The following is a 20,328-nucleotide window of genomic DNA, read 5'->3' as shown; positions in this document are numbered from 1 at the left end:
TTACGTACAATCAATATGCAATACTTTGATTCAGTTCAGATTAACAATGCTCATGCAAACATGTTAATCAAGAATGATCTTCTTTACATACAACCAAGATATTACACAAGGTAAAAGATAAGGGTAAGAGAAGATTGCACAAGTCTTTTATCTTGGTTCAGCCACTCCACATGTGACCTACATCCAGTCCTCAATCATAACCTGATCAAGATTTGTTCCACTATGTAACAGCCCAAAATCGTTGGGCCAGAGGCCCAATTGATTGTCCAGAACGGGCCGTTTCAAAAGTGAAATGGGCCGTTCCAAAAGGAGAAAAATGCCCAAAATTGGAGAAGCAGAACGGGCCGTTCTGGTGGGAGAACGGGCCGTTCTGGTGGGAGAGTGGGTCGTTCTGCTATGATTGAGAACGGGCCGTTCTGGTTTTGGAACGGGCCGTTCTGGTTTTGGAACGGGCCGTTCTAGTTGAGAATTTTGCGTAGTTTCGAGGGGTCCAGAACGGTCGTTCCACTTTTGGAACGGGCCGTTCCGGTAAGTGAGCCTGAAATCCTATAAATAGCGCCCCTCACCTGTCATTTTTACTCATCTCTCATTCTCTCTTCTTATTATCTTCTGTTCTCTCTTCTTTTCCTCTTCTTCTCTCTGAAGACCAAGGGGCACTTAGAGGAGGAGACCAAGAGATCCCTGTTTTAGTACAACTATTGTTTATCCAGGTACGGGGGAAAAGGGGATTATTTGTATGCAAAGTTACATGAGGGAATTGGGTAGAAGAGGATTATGAATAATTTAATAATTATTTCTCTTTGGAGAATTATTGGTCTTATGTGATTCTGTATGTATTTAGGACTATGAATATATGATTAATTTGTAAAAATGATGCTCTAGGATAGAGAACGAAATTATAAAAAAGTGCCTGTAGGTTAGGTTTTGGAAAAATTGGATTATTTCTGTTTGAGGAATTGATGATCCCATTAGATTCTGTATGTGTTGAGGATTAAAAATATATATTTAATTTGTAAGAATGATGATCTGAGAGGGAGAACGAAACTGTAGAAAAGTGCCTGTGAGCTAGGTTTTGGAACAATTGGGGGTTTTACCGTTATGTTGAAATTATATTAAATTGGTAATTTCGTTGATTATTATATTAATTTATGAATGTTATTGTTATATTACTTGATAAAAATTGATGATTTAGATGTGAATTGCTTGATGTGTATGAAACTCATTATTTTGGACTTGTTTGATATGAGATGAGATGTTGTATGGATGTGATTATGATTGTGGTTCCTCACATCAATGACCAGGGATGGCATGGCCTCTGGGTAAGTGATGCTACAGGGAGGGCATGACCCTGGCATGGTGTGGGATGAGTGAGACAATTGACACGTATCACTTATGTCAAATATGGTAGCCCTGGCATAGGGTTAATTACAAGAGATTGTGTGGATTGTGAAGTGATTGTGGTTCCTCACATCAATGACCAGGGATGGCACGGCCCCTAGGTAAGTGATGCTACAGGGAGGGCGTGACCCTGGCGTGGTGTGGGATGAGTGAGGCAATTAACCCGTATCACTTTTGTCAGTTGCGGCGTGGCCTTGGCATAGTGTTAATTGTAAGATTTGTGTGGATTGTGATGGATTGATGTAATTGAGATGTGAAGATGATGAATGATTGATAAATTATGATATATATAAATGCTTTTGAATATTTCATTCAGTAAGGAGTTATGATGGATTATGTTGTGTTTTTCCTTGTGTGCTTTTCATATAGATGTTTTCTTTTCTCACCGTATAATTTGTGGATGTTTTAGGTGAGGAAGATTCGGCTTTGAGTGGCATCTAGAATGTCAACCATTAAGTTATGGGTGTGCTCTGATATTGTGACATCGGGGCAGAGGATTCTAGGATAAATTTTTATGTATTTAGAGTTATACCTTCTCTTTTGAAAACAATTTGTAAACTCTAAAGTTTTACTTTCTAAATTTCATTTTTAATTATTTTGGTTATTTATGAAGGTTTTATGTGAACCCTTTTTATCATTGTTGAATATTTTATTCTTTAGTTAATTACAAGATTTATTTATATATGTGTTGGGGTAGTAAAGGTGTCACACACTATCTTAATGAAGAGGTTTTACAAGCATACCACACATGCATATACTCCCACATTCAAGATAACCACTTTCTTGACCTCAAGAAAGCACCCCTTGTAGAAACCCACTACAAGAATTCCTTACCACTTGAGAAACCTACTTAAAATTTTACAAATATTCACAAAGAATTAAGGAACGAATTCACCTGGAATTCAGAAGCAAATCTTAATCTTTTTCCTTTCAAGAATGTGATGATGATGATGATCTTTTCTCAAAGTTTTTCAAAAACATTTTTCTTCTTGGTTTCACAAAGAAAACTCCCCAAGATTGTCACAAAGACTTTACAAACATGTTTTTCTAATTTTGATTCTCAATTCTAACTTTGTTTTGAAGTTTCAAAATGGTCAAACTATTTATAAGTTTTTCAGAACCAGATAATCGATTATTTTAAAGAATAATCGAATATTTTGTTCTTCATGATTTCTGGAAATCAACCAAGAACAAATTAATCAATTATTTTGCTGGATAATCGATTATTCCAGAGAGTCATTTCTGGGATAATCGATTATTTCAAAAATAATCGATTATTGCAGCAAGGCATCCTTTTTGCCTGTTGCTGGAATAATCGGTTATATTTAATGATAATCGATTATTTTGAGTTAGTTTTCAAAACTCTATTTTAAGTCTCAAAATAACTTTTTAACCTTTTAAACTCATCATCATACACACTCCTAATTAGATTAGATACAGATTAGCCAAAGCACAAAGCACACACAAACCAAATAAACTCAATCAAAGCAATTTATAAGCTACTCCTATTACATAACATTTTTCTTTGACTTTGTTTTTGACTTCTAAGTTGTTGATGTCCTTGGTCAGCTTTGTTCCACACATTTGTTATCATCAAAATCTTTAATCTCCAGAGGTGATCTCAATCTCCACTCAATCCCCCAAAGAAATTTTGCTAAGGTTTTTGGAGGTAGTACTTCACCTACACCCAAAGATAACAAACCAACCAAGAACAAGAAGGAGGCCAAAGGAAATAAAATTGAAAATGCTCAATTAAAAAGGCTAAACTCAATGAGAGATTAATGAGACAAACATAAGAGTTCCAAAGAAGACAAGCAAAAATTAAGACACATTAAAAAGGCTAGCACTCAAAGGGAAAGTCCTAGAATGACACTAGAATAGAGTTAAAAATTTAATGGTTTGCACTTGTGAATTTTAAGTCCTTTTTTGTAAAGGTCCAGCCACGGTTTTGTGTCTCAATAAGGTCCAAAAATTCAGTTGAAGTCCAACTCCAATGTGCAAGGGTAATTAAGTCAATGTCCAGAAGTCTATTTTCTTTTGTCTTTTGGTCACGGTTTTTTTTTTTAATTTTTCTGTTCAGATTTTGTTTCTTTTTTCTTTTAAAATGTTGCTTGGTTCTTACACTTGTGGGTGATTAAAAATGTAGCACATATAAGGAGTCAAAAATAGAGAGACAAGTGGCAACACATGAGTGGGTGAGGAGGCATATTGTGAGTGGAGTGTGTCTTGTACTATTTTTCTTTTTGTGAAGATTTTTGTCAAAGATTCCAACACTCACACACAAGATTTTATCACTCACACATGTGCACAAAGGACAAAGGAATAATCATGCAATGATGATCATGAAAAGGTGGCCAATCATGTATGTGTAAGAAGCAAATCACACATAGATTTCAACACAAATTTGGAGCATGCCAAGGACTAATTAACATGCATGAATGACCTCTAAATAGTGCAGGGAATATTCGGCCAGCTCATGGAAAAACACATGCATCACAAATTTTTCATTTTCTCATACATCAAATGGGTGCATCATACATGTATATTTTTGTCTTTTTTGAGGTGGGTGAGAGAAACACAACTTTTGACAAAACTTAAAAGGTAAAAGGATCAAAAAGAGATGCAAGAGATGTTCTTCATGTTCTTGAAATATTTTTCCAGCACTTAAGGATAAGAAACAAAAAATGGCATACAAGAACCTAAGACTCAAGAAAAACCCTAAAGCACCAAAGGAGGCTCATGAACAAGTAATGAACCATAGAACAACATAAGAAGACATTTATAGCAAATTTTTCATGGATGATAATAAGACACCAAGGAAGACGCAAATCATGACCAAAAATATAGTGACTCAAAGAAAGGAGAAAATTTTAGTTACCCTTGAAGACAACCAAAGCTCATGATACCAAATGATGGACTCCTTCCACCATGGGAGAAACCAAAACGTCCAAGGTGAGGAGGAGCTCCTTCCATGGCCAAGATGATGACCTCAAGGGGTGGACTTTCCTTCAAGGGTGGAGCAAAAATGAGAGAATGGGCATGAGGGGTGGAGGTTAGGCGAATAGAGAAAATGAAGGGAGGAATGTGTTTGGGTGGTTCTAGGTTGACTCACTTCACTAAGTGGGGGTGAAGGCCACTCAAATAACCCTAAACTCACTCAAGGGAGGAGAGGGAAGGTCTAGGCCATGAAGACCTAGGTGACTATGGAGAGGATTTGAGGTAAAAAATGTTCTCTCAAATTCATATAATCCAAAGTATTTACAAGGTGCATGGTCTAGGGTATTTATAGGGGAAGGAATGGAAATTAGGGTTGCAAGGAGGTGCATGGCCAAAAAATGCAAGCCACATGCACTCCAAATGCAACCTAAATTAACCCTAAATGTGGTGTGGGTTTCCTTCCCTCCTAAAAACTAAAATACCCTTTGACCTAAAAATAGAAAAAAGTGGACTTTGACCTCACAAGTCAAGGTTTAAGTCCTAAAATAAATCCTAATCTAATTTGCCCCATAATACAAAGGCTAAATGAAAATACATAATAAAATCCTATCATCTAAAGTACCCCAAAATACAAGGGTAAAAAGGGAAATAAAGTAATAAAATCCTATACTACTCAAAGTGGGCCTAGGAGATGGATCAACACTCCACACTCATGATGAGTATGGCTCTATGCATGGTGTCTCCTTCATCTTCCTTCATTCTCCTAGCCATGGACCTAGTCATGGGTCCCACATAAAGATCCAAGGGTAGTCCTCCATCGAATTGGATGTAGTCTCTATGTTTGAGATGAACTAGTATAAAATATTTGTGCCTCTTCGTCTATTGATTTGCACTACTTCACTGTAAAAGCACGAGTTTTTGATATACATTATTCAACCCCCTTTTAGTTGTATCTTTTTCTCCAACACAAATCAACATATCCACGGGTATCAACTTGCTCTCCTAAGAAGTCAACAAGATGATCATTATAAGGTTTAATGTTGGACTTAAGAATTTGAAGCTTTTGAAAAATGGACATATATAAAATGTCAGTCAAGTTACCTTAGTCAACCAGGGTTTTCATCATGAAAAAGTTTCCATTTACATAGTGATGAACATAGGATCATCTTGGTAGGGATCCAAACCCTTAAAATCTTCATCAGTGAATATGATGGCAACATTTTACGTGAAGGTCATTGTCTAGCCACAACATTTACCAACTTCATTGATCGAAGGTGTCATCTTTTAATAGAGTTAGTTGACCCACCACCCACTACAAAAAAAATACTTAGTATTGACACTTTTTTCCATGGATAAAAATCCGTATGAAAAATGACATTACCGACAGATTTTTCCGACGGATATGTGTCTGTCTGAAACATAAACGATTCTGACGGATATTACCTTCATATTTTTTCCATCTGAAATTTCATATGGATGTTACCCACAGATTTTTTATGGGAAAATTATGATGTTTCAAACAGATATTTCCCACGAATTATCTGTCTAAAATGTTGTTTGTAGAAAATGCAAAACAATTCATCGGTAACTTTAAAAAATTTAATAATAAAAGATTACCAAATTAAATTCTTAAATATTTAACTAATTTTCTCATGCTAATTAATTTACCATACCAGCTATTATATATATATATATATATATATATATAATTTATCATTAAATGATAGTATAAAATAATAATTTCCAATCAATATATTTTAATATTATATAGTTAATTTTATTTAAATTGAGAAATATATAATTAGTGAAATGATATTGATGCATGATAGTCTAAAATTAAAAAATAATTTCTTAACATTTATAATAATTTTACCAATTTTGAACTATATTATTTTTAATAAAACAAGATTGTTATTTAATACAATTTTAAAATAATTTTTTAAAATATTATCAACAATACCCATGAAATTACCGACAGATGTATCTGTGGATAATTATTTTTTTATTAATAATTTATTTTAAAAATAATAAAATTAATTCAAAATTAATTATGATAAATAAAAATTAAATTAGATAATTACCCACGAAATTACCCACAGATGTATCCATGGGTAATTACCAACAAATTTATCTGTGAGTAATTATTTTTTATTAATAATTTGTTAAAAATAAAAAAAAAATTAGTTTATAAGTAATAATGATAAATAAAAACTAAATTAGATAAAAAAAATTTAAAAATATATAAAATTCTTCTAGTTAATGAAAAGTATCTAAAAACGTTGTAGCACAAGAAAGATATTTGTGCTTTATATATAGAAATTAATTATTTTTCGATTACTTACTAATTTTAATTTAATATATATTTATACAAATTTTAATTATGATTTATTGATTTAACTAATATTTATTTTTATATATAACTTATTATAGATTTTAATTATATATAATAAAAATGTAACTTGTTAAATACATAGACTAAAATATTAGTATTTTTTAATTTACATAAAAATTATAGTATTATATTATATTGTAATTTGTGAAATATATTGGAATGAGAGGGATCCAAAAATTGTACATGTATGAGATTATATAGTTAAGATGACTTAAAGAAATTAATTTGTACTATTTATATCAATGAAATGCATTTACTCTTTGGTAGCTTATTCCTTAAGAACTTCATAGTTAAGCGTGTTTTACATTGAGTAATTTAGGGTTGGGTGACCTTCTGGAAAGTTTTTCAAAAAAATGTGCGTGTGATGACAAGGCACACTAAAAAGTCTTATGTTGATTTGTGGGGTTCTGATCGATGATGGGTTATGACCAACGAGGAGTTGCGTGAAGCTACTAAAAGGTCAGATATGAGGGATGTTGCACTAAATAAAAATTTGTGGATAATTTAGTCAGAAAGTTACCCACGGATTATAATCTGTCGGTAAATGTTTTAGACGAGCAATTTACCGACGGATTATTATCCATCTATAAGCCGTCAAAAATGAAGTGTTACCCACAGATTTTTTGGATTATCCACGAATTTTGGTCGTCTGTAATTTCGAAATTTCTTGTAGTGACCAGCAATAGTGTTGATTACTCCACGAAGCTAAGAACTTGAAGGATCCTCTTGCTGATGACCTTGCTCTAAACTCAACCAAGTTGTACCAATACGATTGTGATTTCTTTCTTGGCACTCATACCTTTGATATTGTTCATGAGAGTTAGTATCATTGCTTTGTATAAACTTATGCAAATGCCCGACTCAAATCAACTCTTTAGTCACACACTCTTTAGTGGTGTGTCCGAAGTTGTGATGATACCAACAATGTTTGCTATGATTATCCTTCTAAGGTATGGGAACTAACTTGACAAGCGGTATCAAGTCACTACTTAGGACTTCAACAAGTATTCGAGAGTGACTATCATTTAGGGGGATATAGTGAAAGTATCGACGTTGTTTATGTTTTTGGGTACATTAGGATCGATCATTTTCCATCTTATCCCTATGAATTTCTACTTTCACCTTTCCATGATCTTTGCTAGAATGTTTTTGGAACTCATCGAGTTCCTCCATTTGTATATACTTTGTATCTCTTTTGGGAAGTTCTTCCATGAACGAAGCTGATTTCTTATATAAACTATCTAAGAAAAAACTTACCTTCATTGCTGATAGCATTTGATGTAAAGCAACCTCCTTGGCTAGATTGGGAATTCACATTTTGTAAAAAAGTATAAAAAAAACATGAAGAGTAGTAGAACAAAGGACAAAGATCACAGATTTCATAGAAAAGGTGCTAAAAAGGATTGCATTCTTTCTTGCATGTTGACTTTGCTTCCTGCTATTCCCTCTTTGCTACTCTACTCTAACAAGTAGCTTGATCTATCAAAGATAAGGAGTACATTTACATGAAAGAGATTGATTAAAGCATTTAATACATCACTGGATACTTCCCCTCTCTAAAGATCAGACAAAGGAGTAATACAAAGCAATTCTATGAATCAGACTTAAGAAGCTACAACAATCATCTCTTTCAAAGCTACTATATAAGAAGCTCTGAAACTCAGAAGAACAATAGAGAATAGTAGTGTAAATATAGAAAAACTCTTATAATGTCTTCTTCAAGAGTTTTCTTGTACAAAAATGATTTGTTGTAATCACGTCTAAAAGAAATGACAAATGCAACCTTGAAATACCTTTATAACCATTATTATAAGGTGTTTCCTAGAAAGACTTGTCTGTAAATGAATACTTAGGTTTGAGCTTGGAGATGTTTGTTTGTAAAAGAATACTTGAGGTTGATCTGAAAAGGCTTGTTTGTAAAAGAATATTTGGGTAGGAGCTTGAAAAGGCTAATCAAAGAATACTTGTTTGAGCTAGAAATGGTTTGGTAAAAGAATACTTGTAACTTTGTTAAAAGTTAGTGGAACTCAATCTAATTGGATTGAGAATTGGATGAAGCCTCGATGGTTGAAGTGAACCAGTATAAAAAAATACTGTTTATTGATTACTCTTACTGATCCTTCTAGTATTTATCTTTTCTCCAGAATGCTCATTAGGGTCAGAGATCCCATCATACTTGTCAAGTCCTAAATTCTTCCATCCTCTTGGAAGGGGAACCCCCATGATCTCATCAGTGAATGAGTGCTTCCAAAATTTCTCTAGTACTACAACAAAATGGGGTGCTAAAGTCTTGACTTGTCAAGAGGTGGGCATTCAAGCTTCTGTTGGCTTGGATGTAAGAAAAGGCCGAATCCTTTAAAATGCACGACCTAAGTTGAAAACATTCTAGAAGGAAAAGTTGAATCCTCTAAAGAGTCAAAGGAATTCATCTTCTAAAGTCAGCTCTAAATCTAACAACTTGGTATTTGATAGTGATCATTCAATTAGTTGTCGCAATTACTCAACATTTTGTCGTCAAAGGAGAGGCATTTTTTCCTCATGTCGTTTCTATTCTTTTTCTCTTTGTGTCTTCCATTACTACAATTGTCATTATAACTATTAACATTTGAGAGTTGTTAGGTATTCCATAATGTTTGCTTGGTGAAGCTTTTGTTCAACCCATTATCTCAATTTTGTAGAGTCCCTAGGAAAGAATTTCTATAGTCCCATGGTGGGCTCCAAATGTTCTTACTAGGAAATGGATGCAAGAAGTCTTCAATGGGGAGTCCTCAATCCTCGACTTCTCGACCCTCAACTTCCAGGTGTCAGGTGGTTTATACTTGTAAAAGGGACTTCGATGCCTAAGTTAACAAGTGTTCAAAGTGATTGAGTATATTGTATATGTTATGTACCTTATAAAGGTCTGATGCAGGTATATTTATAGTTAAAGAAATGTTATCATTGAGGATCTGGTCATTAGGTATATTTAAAAACTTTTATTATCTTGTAACGATTGAACGTTACTGTTGAGAATCTGAATCAGCATCTATTATTTGAGTTTATTTCAGATTAATGGAGCATTATTAGAATTCCTACGGTTATGAATTTTAATTATAGGAATTATAGGTGCTGTTACACTTTTATGAGTATTTACATTTGTCATTTAGTTTTATGTTTATGAGCAGAATTTGTATCAGCTTTCAATTGTGTATTTAAAGGTTACAAGTATGAATAAAATATACAAGTTTAAGCCTTCTAATTTTTCTTGAATTCCAACAAGTGGTATCAAGAGCTTGCTTCTTACGGGCTGTGAGGAAAAGTTTATTGAGCGCTAAACACATTGAGGTTGAGTGCAAACACTAAATTGAGTGATTTATTTTTTAAACAATTTTTAGTGCAAGGATGTCTACTTCCACCAATTCACCTGCAATTCCAATGTTTAATGGTGAAAATTATCATATTTGGGCCGTCAAGATGAAATTTGTTTTAAGATCTCAAGGCTTATAATTTCTGAAGCTGATCCACCACCATTGAGAGAAAATCCAACCATTGCACAAATCAAAAGCTTATGAGGAGGAGAAGTTGAAGAAAGATAAAGCCATCACTTGTCTACATGCAGGACTTGCAGATCATATTTTTACTAAAATCATGGATTTGGAAACACCTAAACATGTGTGGGACAAGATTCAAGATGAATTTGAAGGCAGTAGCAGAGTCAAATCTGTTAGACTTCTCACATTGAAGAGAGAATTTGAATTGATGAAGATGAAGGATAATGAATCTGTCAAAGATTATTCTGGCAGATTAATGGATGTTGTGAACCAAATGCGACTTCTTGGTGAAACATCATTTACAGATCAAAAGGTTGTCGAGAAAATAATGGTTTCGGTGCCTGAAAGATTTGAAGCCAAGATTTCTGCAATTGAAGAGTCTTGTGATTTGCAAACTCTCACAATTACAGAATTGACCAGCAAGCTTCACGCACAAGAGCAAAGAGTCTCCATTAGAAGTGATGAAGCTGTTGAAGGTGCCTTTCGAGCAAAGCACAATGGAAGGAATTTTGGAAAGTCACGAACTTTCAATAAGAACAAAGGAAAAGATGAAGGTTCTTCGAGAAAAGGAAATTTTTTGCCTTGTTTTCATTGCCAAAGAACCAACCATTCTAAAGAAGATTGTTGGTTTGAAGATAAACCACTTTTTCACTGTAATTTTTGCAATAAAAATAGTCACAGTGAAAAGTATTGCATATTAAAGAAAAATCAGCCTGAACAACAACTAGAAAAACAGGCAAATATGATTGAAGAAAAAAATGATGATGAAGATGAGTATTTATTTATGGAATATCTCAAGAATTCAATTCACATGAATTGAATACTTGGCTCATTGATAGTGGTTGCACTAGTCACATGACTAAATATTTATCATTTTTTACCTCCATTGACAAATCAATTGAGTCAAAAGTCAAGATGGGAAATGGTGAAATTGTACAAGCAAATGGAAAAGGAACAATTTCTATTGCAACCAAGAAAGGTATGTTAATTGTTAAAGATGTTCTATACATTCCAAAATTGGACCAAAATGTTCTTAGTGTTCCACAAATGCTAAGGAGTGGTTATGGAGTCTCTTTTAAAGAGAATTATTGTTTTATCATGGATGAACATGGTTTAGAGATTGCAAAGATTGAGATGACCAAAAACGGTTTTTATTTGAAATTTGATTTGATTGAAGATCATGATTTTATTGCTAAAATTGATAAGAGTAATGTTTGGCATGGAAGATTTGGTTACACTTTTATGCAAGATGTATGATATGACAAATTCCAACAAATGGTATTCAAAGACAGGAGGAGGAGTTAGATTAAATAACAGAAGATCAATTGGCAAACATCTTCACAAAGGCACTTCCAAAAGGAAAGTTTGAGAACTTGAGAGAGAAACTTGGAGTTAATAGCTACTGATACAGGAAGGAGTGTTGAGAATTTGAATCGGCATCTATTATTTGAGTTTATTTCAGATTAATGGAGCATTATTAGAATTCCTACGGTTATGAATTTTAATTATAGTAATTATAGGTGTTGTTACACTTTTATGAGTATTTACATTTGTCATTTAGTTTTATGTTTATGAGCAGAATTTGTATCAGCTACTCTTTATATGAATAAAATATATGAGTTTAAGCCTTCTAATTTTTCTTAAATTCCAACAGTTACTCTTTATAATGATTGTGACGATGGAACAACCTTAACCGAGTTATCCACACATATGCATTTTAATAGTTCTAATGTCAATAATTATATATATCATATCTTTCAAACACTACTACATTCTCGGAGACCTCTCCGATACAAAAATATGCTAACAATATTGATGTTATTACCGCAACAATCACTCTCTTCGTCCGCGATATTAATGGTGTCGATTACATGATTGTTCACTCACATCTCACGTTTAATTCCTCTAGGTCACAACATTTACCCTCGGAATTAATCATTCTGTTAGATAACTTGCACGATTACTTATATAGCCTAAAAAGCCAATAAGCATATTCATGGTCATTTCCGCAATGTGAAACTCGAACTCGGTCCTTTCATGATTTCATCCATTACTCAGCAATTTACATCAAAACATAGTGTTCCAATCAAAACACGAGTCCTTGCACTTGCACCCGACAAACATACCGAAACCACAAAGTGTCATCAACTCATACATTGTTCCCCGTGAGCGCGTGCCTATTAACCAAGATTATCCTTGTTAACAGCACAGCTTCCACTACTTCAACACTATCCAAGAAACAAATGAAAATGATAATATCTCTGAGTGCAAAATATTATTGTTATTATCGTTGATGAATAAAATAAAATGAATATAGTGTTAGGCCTACCATGCTGACATGTTTTCCACTATAGCCAAACGTCCCTTAACGTTGCTTAGGTTGTTGTATCTTGGGTACCCCGCGTGTAATGCATAGATAGGTCAATTTCAAAGTCAAACGACATACATCCACCACTACAAAGATAGTTAGGTACAAACAAGGTTCAGATTTTTCCGCCACTAGTACTTTCTTCTTAACCTTCATGTCCTCGTGGCTCCTTATATTGAGCTACATTGAACTTGCAAACACCAATCCCTGTGCATTTTTCTTTGATTTTCAACGTTTCCTTCAGGGTTGTGTGTTTTACTAATTGAAGAGAAACGATACTAATTCATGCCATGATGGGTTTGCTTCCTTTTTCAATGGTTCTATTTCTCTTTATAACCATTGTTCATTCAAGAGTTTATGGGGTGGAAAACATGGCCCTAGTGAATGAAAAAAATTCACTTGCTTCATTCATGTCAGACATTGTTGCTGACCCCAAAAACGTTCTAAAAAGTTGGAAGTCACCAGGGGTACATGTTTGCAATTGGTATGGTGTCAGATGCAACAATGCAAGTGACAAGATCATAGAGCTTGCTCTTAATGGAAGTTCACTAGGGGGCACTATTTCCCCTGCTCTTGCTAACCTATCTTCCTTGCAAATTCTTGATCTTTCTGAGAATTTTTTTGTGGGTCACATTCCAAAAGAACTGGGCTATTTGATTCAGCTCCAACAGCTCAGTTTATCTGGGAATTTTCTTCAAGGGAAAATTCCCTCTGAGTTGGGTTCACTTCACAACTTGTACTACCTTAACATGGGAAGTAATCACCTTGAGGCTGAGATTCCACCCTCACTTTTTTGCAATGGGTCTTCCACATTGAGGTATATAGACCTCTCTAACAATTCCTTGGGAGGTCAAATACCCTTGAGAAATGAGTGTATCCTCAAAGAGCTTAGGTTTCTCTTACTTTGGTCTAACAAATTTGTAGGCCATGTTCCTTTTACTCTTTCAAACTCCACAAAACTAAAGTGGCTCGACCTGGAATCAAATAGGTTGAGTGGGGAGTTACCATCTGAAATTGTAAGTAATTGGCCACAACTACAATTCCTCTACCTATCATATAATGACTTTGTTAGCCATGATGGTAACACCAAACTTGAACCTTTCTTCTCTTCCTTGATGAATTTGTCAAACATGCAAGCCCTGGAATTGGCGGGAAACAATCTTGGAGGGAAGCTACCTCATAATATTGGTGATCTTCCTTCTAGCTTGTTACAACTTCACCTAGAAGACAATCTCATACATGGCTCTATATCTCCAAGCATAGCAAACCTTGTCAATCTGACTCTTTTAAACTTCTCCAGCAACTTGCTAAATGGATCAATACCTCCCAGCCTCAGCCAGATGGGGAGGCTAGAGAGGATTTACTTGTCAAATAATTCACTATCAGGTGAGATTCCTTCAACCCTTGGTGACATTCAGCATATGGGGCTACTTGACTTGTCAAGAAACAAGCTTTCTGGTTCAATACCAGACACTTTTGCTAACCTCACCCAGTTAAGAAGGCTTTTACTTTATGACAATCAGCTTTCTGGAAACATCCCACCAAGTCTGGGAAAATGTGTAAATTTGGAGATTTTGGACCTATCCCACAACAAGATTTCAGGACTGATCCCTAAGGAAGTTGCAGCCTTGACTAGCTTGAAACTATACTTGAATTTATCAAGTAATAACTTAGATGGACCTTTACCATTAGAGTTCTCCAAAATGGACATGGTGCTGGCTATTGACCTATCAATGAACAATCTTTCTGGCAGAATCCCACCACAGCTTGAAAGTTGCATAGCATTAGAGTACCTCAACCTTTCTGGTAATTCCTTAGAAGGCCCTCTCCCGGATTCATTGGGCAAACTGCCTTATATTCAAGCACTTGATGTGTCTTCAAATCAATTGACAGGGGTAATACCAGATTCCCTTCAGTTGTCCACCCTCAAGAAACTTAATTTCTCTTTCAACAAATTCTCAGGGAGTGTCTCCAGCAAGGGAGCCTTTTCATCTTTGACCATAAACTCTTTCCTAGGAAATGATGGTCTATGTGGCTCGGTTAAAGGCATGCAAAACTGCCACAAGAAACGAAGGTATCATTTGGTTCTCCTACTAATTCCGTTGTTACTATTTGCCACCCCCCTTCTGTGCATGCTGGGGTACCCCACAATAAAAATGTCAAAAGAAAGAATGCAATTGGCTAAAGTTAGCAAAGGGGATTTTGAGGATGAAGATGAGGAAACAAAGGAGCTCAAGTACCCCAGAATTTCATATAAACAACTTATTGAAGCCACAGGAGGCTTTAGTGCTTCAAGCCTAATTGGTTCTGGTCGGTTTGGACAAGTCTACGAAGGTGTTCTTGGAGATAACACAAGAATAGCAGTGAAGGTGTTAGACACAACAACAGCTGGTGAGATTTCAGGGAGCTTTAGAAGGGAATGCCAAATCCTGAAGAGGACCAGGCACAGGAATTTAATAAGGATCATCACAATTTGCAGCAAAAAAGAGTTTAAGGCTCTTGTTCTTCCACTGATGCCAAATGGTAGTCTTGAGAGGCACTTATATCCGAGACATGGATTGAGCCAAAGATTGGATATGGTTCAGTTGGTGAGGATATGCAGCGATGTAGCTGAAGGAATGGCCTATTTACACCACTATTCTCCAGTTAGAGTAGTGCACTGTGATCTTAAGCCGAGCAATATACTACTTGATGACGATTTGACAGCTTTGGTAACTGATTTTGGTATTGCTAGGCTTGTAAAAGGTGACAACAACATCCCCACAAGTGACTCATCTTTCAGTTCAACACATGGCTTGTTATGTGGCTCCGTTGGCTACATAGCTCCTGGTATGTACTTTGGCCAAATATTTTTACATTATGACATAGTAATTTTAAATCTGAACAATTTTTAGGCACTCGGTTCATATAATTTACTTGGAAATGACTTTTTATGAGACATTGCCATTATCAGGCTTCACAAGACCCCAATTAATTTCTAATTACTATCCTTTTCTCCCTTAGATTAAAAGATTATTCAATTTGCAGTGCTTTATACAACATAATATAATTTTTCCGTTAAACCCTTTGCTGAATTGATCTTAAGAAGAACGGTAAGTAGAGTATGTTTAGGCGTCCCATGTACATTAGTTATTGTTTTGAAGTTATCAACTTTCATTTTCAACGTACGGTGACAACAACATTCACGGGTATTTAAAAAAAAAAAGTCTTTGACTAATTATGAGAATGTTTTTTTTTTTTTTTTTCTGAAAGTGAGTGTGACCGAAGTTAAAATAAATAAATAAAAAATTTAATGATCACATCATAAAAATCAACTTACCCACTATTTTGGTGGGAATAAAAACAGAAATATTAAAGTTATTTCATTTTTAGAAATATTCTATACCTAAGAATAAAATTTGTTATACCTTGACAAAACATGAAAAAATACATTTTTTATGGATGTATTCTTCAAAGTATTGTAAGCTAATTTAAAACATACAACATACAGCGTGTATTTTCTGTTTCAAAACTGCTATTTAAAAAAGTTATGTTCCTTAAATCTAACAATTTCCTTGTCTTTTCATTTTGTTAGAGTATGGAATGGGAAAACATGCATCAACTCAAGGTGATGTTTACAGTTTTGGTGTACTAGTGCTAGAAATAGTGACAGGTAGACGCCCAACAGAGGTCCTTGTCCATGAAGGGTCTTGTTTGCATGAGTGGGTTAAGAGACAATATCCGCTCCAGCTTTGTAACATTGTTGAACAAGCATTGCAAAGGTTTTCTCCTTCTGACATTCCTAGTCACTGCCACAAAATTGGGCAAGATGTTATGTTGGAACTCATAGAGTTGGGGCTTCTGTGCACACACCCTAATCCTTCAACAAGACCAAGCATGCTTGATGTGGCACAAGAAATGGGGAATTTGAAGGAGTACCTTTCTCATATATCATCTTCTCTGCTGATTCAAGATAAATTCAAGCCAGAAAGTAAATAACTAAGTTAACATTAGAATTTTATTTTCACAGATTTTCGGTGTAATATTTTTTAAAATGTGATTTAACTAAATAAAATTATATCGATTTTTAAAGTCGTTAATTTTCGAGGATTGATTGATAGAGTGAAAAATCTTTATACCCGGAAATATATTTCAATTAAATTCAACTTGTAATATCATTCAATCTCCTATTTTTGCATTCCAATATTCATTATCTAATGCAACGATAATATTATGATTGTATTATGAGGATATAGTGTTTGTAAAATGAAAGTGTATTTTTTTTTTTTTAACATATCATTCAATCACAGACTAACATTACATATACCTTGATTAAAGAATTCTTGTGTACCGCAAAGAATATATGTTGCGTGCCGTGAGATCGGTCACTTCTGTAGATTTCTTGACTTTTAGCTAAGAAAAACCTTGATTCAATCAACAGTGATAACATGAATAATGTTCAAGTTAAATTACTTTTACTCTTCTTATTTTTATTAATCCTAAATTTTGTCCTTTATTTTCAAATTTAGTCACTTTCTTTTCAAAAATATGGAATTCTCTCACCGTTAATTTGATATTTATTGTTAAATTTTAATATTATTTAATGACTTATAATTAATCATTTAAATGATGTAATATTTAATGATATGATAGTTAGAAATAAAAATTAAGAAAATAATGTATTAATATAAATTTTATTTACATATTCTTTTTATTTTCAAATGTCATGTCCTTTAATGTCACATTTAAGTTTTACAATTAATTGTTGTCAATTTGTTAAGACAAATTTTTGTATTTTAAAATTAAAAAAATAGAATTTTTCTATTTTAAAATAGGAGTACCAAAATTGTGAATTGACAAAAATATAAAGATCAAAAATTTAATTTAATTTAATTTATAATTAATTGATAATATATTTGAAAAAACTAACATGATATTATATATATATATATATATATATATATATATATAAATCTACTTAAGACTTACTCTGTTCAATAACTTAAGCTTTATAATATTATCCGTCAATTTGAATTAATGAAACAAAGAATCAAATAATTTTTAATTTTTTTAAAAATTTGCAGATTTGATCTATGCATTAAGAACTTTAAATTCAACGGTTGGATCGTTGAGATTTTATATAGAGCATGATTTAATAAGTCTAGGTAGACTTATTCCTAAAGGAAACGGATCCCTCCCCATATATATATATATATATATATATATATATATATATATATATATATATATATATATATATATATATATATATATATATATATATATATATATATATATATATATATATACTTCGTTTTATTAATTCAAATCAATGCGTAAAAATAGTTTTATGATTATCCGTTAATTTGAATTAATGAAATGAAGTATCAAATGATTTTGAAATTTTAAAAAAAAATTGCAGACTTGATTTATGCATTAAGAACTTTAAATTCAACGGTTGGATCATTGAAATTTAATATAGAACATGAATTATTGAACGGAATAAGTCTAGGTAGACTTACTCCTAGAGTAAACTGATCCCTCCAATATATATATATATATATGAAGTTAGGTTAAAACCCTTATTTGGTCCCTTATAATATTTTTTTGTTTCAATTTAGTCCCACTTTAATTTTTTGTTTCAATTTGATCCCCAATAATTTAAATTATTGCAATTTGGGACTTCCATCCAAATGATTTAAACGAAGTTATCTGTTAGCCACATGGATGCCAGGTGGATGCCACGTAGATGTCACGTAGATGCGTAGGTGGATGTCAAATTTTTTGAATACACCTGGAACCAGAACGGCCCGTTCTGAAACCAGAATGGCCCGTTCTAGTTGTACTCTTGGTGTGTTAATTTTGTACCTGGAACGAGCCGTTCTGATTTCAGAACGGCCCGTTCTGCTGCACTCATGGTGTGTTAAATTTGCATTTGGAACGGCCCATTCCAGTTACAAAATTAACGCATAACATATGCAAGCAGAACGGGTCGTTCTGGTTTTAGAACGGGTCGTTCTGAATTCAGATGTATTCATGAAATTTGGCATCCACCTATGCATCTATGTGGCATCCACCTGGCATCCACGTGGCCAACAGTTAACTCCGTTTAAATCATTTGGACGGAAGTCCCAAATTGCAATAATTTAAATTATTGGGGACCAAATTGAAACCAAAAATTAAAGTGAGACTAAATTGAAACAAAAAATATTATAAGGGACCAAATAAGGGTTTTAACCATGAAGTTATAATTCAACTATTGGACTTATAAAATCCATATTTAATATACAATTATTGCACAATGTAATACTTAATAAAAATTATATCGATGTCATTTTGAATCCTTCTCTATATATATATATATAAGAAACTCGTGTTTTTTCTACAAAATACAAGGTGGACGTTTTAATTTCTAATGGGTCAACCAACTTCTTGGATTAATTTTATAGTTTATTGTATCGTTTTTCATTAATAATTACATTACAGAACATGCTATTTATTTTACTTCCAATAAATTCAAAATGAGAACTAGACCTGAACCAACCCTGAATCCTATTGGTTCAATCATCTTCGAAAAAGTAAGGCCTATGTTTGTGGCGTTGCAAAGTGAATTCCAAGAGAGAATTTCCACAGTTATGTCTTTTTGCCTACCTTTCTACATATATATAATATATAACTGCGAGTGGAAGTTGATATACCCACATTATCATTTTAATATAATTGATGAAATCTCCATGAATGCTTTTCAATGTGCATATATTGATCACTACACGAGAAAACCGCAAAACCGTGATTAGTAGAGTTGGTATCAATGTTTTAAAAACTATAATGATTATTAAATTGGTTGGAGTATTGGATCAATGTGTTACAAGTCGTATTGGTAACTCGGTTTATACTAATTTTCTTTAAAAAAAATTATTTATATCATCTATTTCATAAAATAAATTTTAATAAAATTTAAAATCTCCAAAACTTTATATATATAAACTATTTCAATCATAACATATATCGATTTAGTGAGATGGTGTAGTGGTAAAAAAGTTTTCTATATCTAAATGGGCACAAGTTTGACTCTTATGTTGTCTAAATTGTTTCCATAATTTAGATGAAAATTTTTGTTAGATACCTTTTTTCTTTTGTTTTTCTCAATCTAAAAGGATACTAAATGAAACTGAAAAAGAAAGAGGCGTCGTATAACTATATTCTAATTAGTGTGCTCTCTAACTCAAACCAAATAAATTTCATAATGCTTTATGTATATTCATTCATTTTTTTTTTATCCTGAGGATCAAGTCTCCAATTAAAACACGATCTCACAAGCTCAATTAGCTATTATATGAGTGCACGCTAAAGGTTCAGTGTTTTGCTCCTATGAATAACTTTGGGTACATATCATCTTCTTTTTCTTGTATCTTTTTTTCATTAAGCCATTGAAGCTTGTAAGGTTTAGGATGAGGAGTGGTAGTGAGGGCTAACTTAATAAGCAACCTTGTACTCCAATAGTTTGAACTTGAGCTACAATCAACAATAAGAGAACAAGTTTGTTCTGAAATTTTACATCTTGTGAAGTGTTAATTTCACAAGGATGACTTTCAAGAAGTCTTCTAATGAATAAGAGCTCACCATCACAAGGATATGTTTCCTCTCCTCTAGAACTTACCATTTTCTTCTTCACTACCACTAGAGGTGGAGGAAAAAAATGTAGCCTCCACTTGACTACTATA

The 20,328-nt window shown here is 33.3% G+C and overlaps 2 protein-coding genes across 2 annotated transcripts; both read left to right on the top strand.

The window, feature by feature from the left end:
- The first annotated feature begins 11,172 nt into the window (after positions 1–11,172).
- Positions 11,173–11,514, top strand: LOC145954825 (uncharacterized). Its single transcript, XM_083069512.1, has one exon. The coding sequence runs from the start codon at positions 11,173–11,175 to the stop codon at positions 11,512–11,514; it is 342 nt and encodes a 113-aa protein (XP_082925638.1).
- Positions 11,515–12,748: 1,234 nt separating this feature from the next.
- Positions 12,749–17,380, top strand: LOC109806253 (putative leucine-rich repeat receptor-like serine/threonine-protein kinase At2g24130). Its single transcript, XM_029272844.2, has 2 exons — positions 12,749–15,454; positions 16,200–17,380. Exons 1-2 carry the CDS (start codon positions 12,916–12,918, stop codon positions 16,601–16,603), a joined length of 2,943 nt encoding a protein of 980 aa, XP_029128677.2. The 5' UTR covers positions 12,749–12,915; the 3' UTR covers positions 16,604–17,380.
- Positions 17,381–20,328: the final 2,948 nt, after the last annotated feature.

This window comes from Cajanus cajan, chromosome 2, assembly GCF_000230855.2.
Source record: "Cajanus cajan strain Asha chromosome 2, NIPB_CcT2T_4, whole genome shotgun sequence".
Classification (NCBI taxonomy): Eukaryota; Viridiplantae; Streptophyta; class Magnoliopsida; order Fabales; family Fabaceae; genus Cajanus; species Cajanus cajan.
The sequence above is the reverse complement of the archived record's forward strand: the minus strand, read 5'-3'. Positions and strand labels throughout refer to the sequence as shown.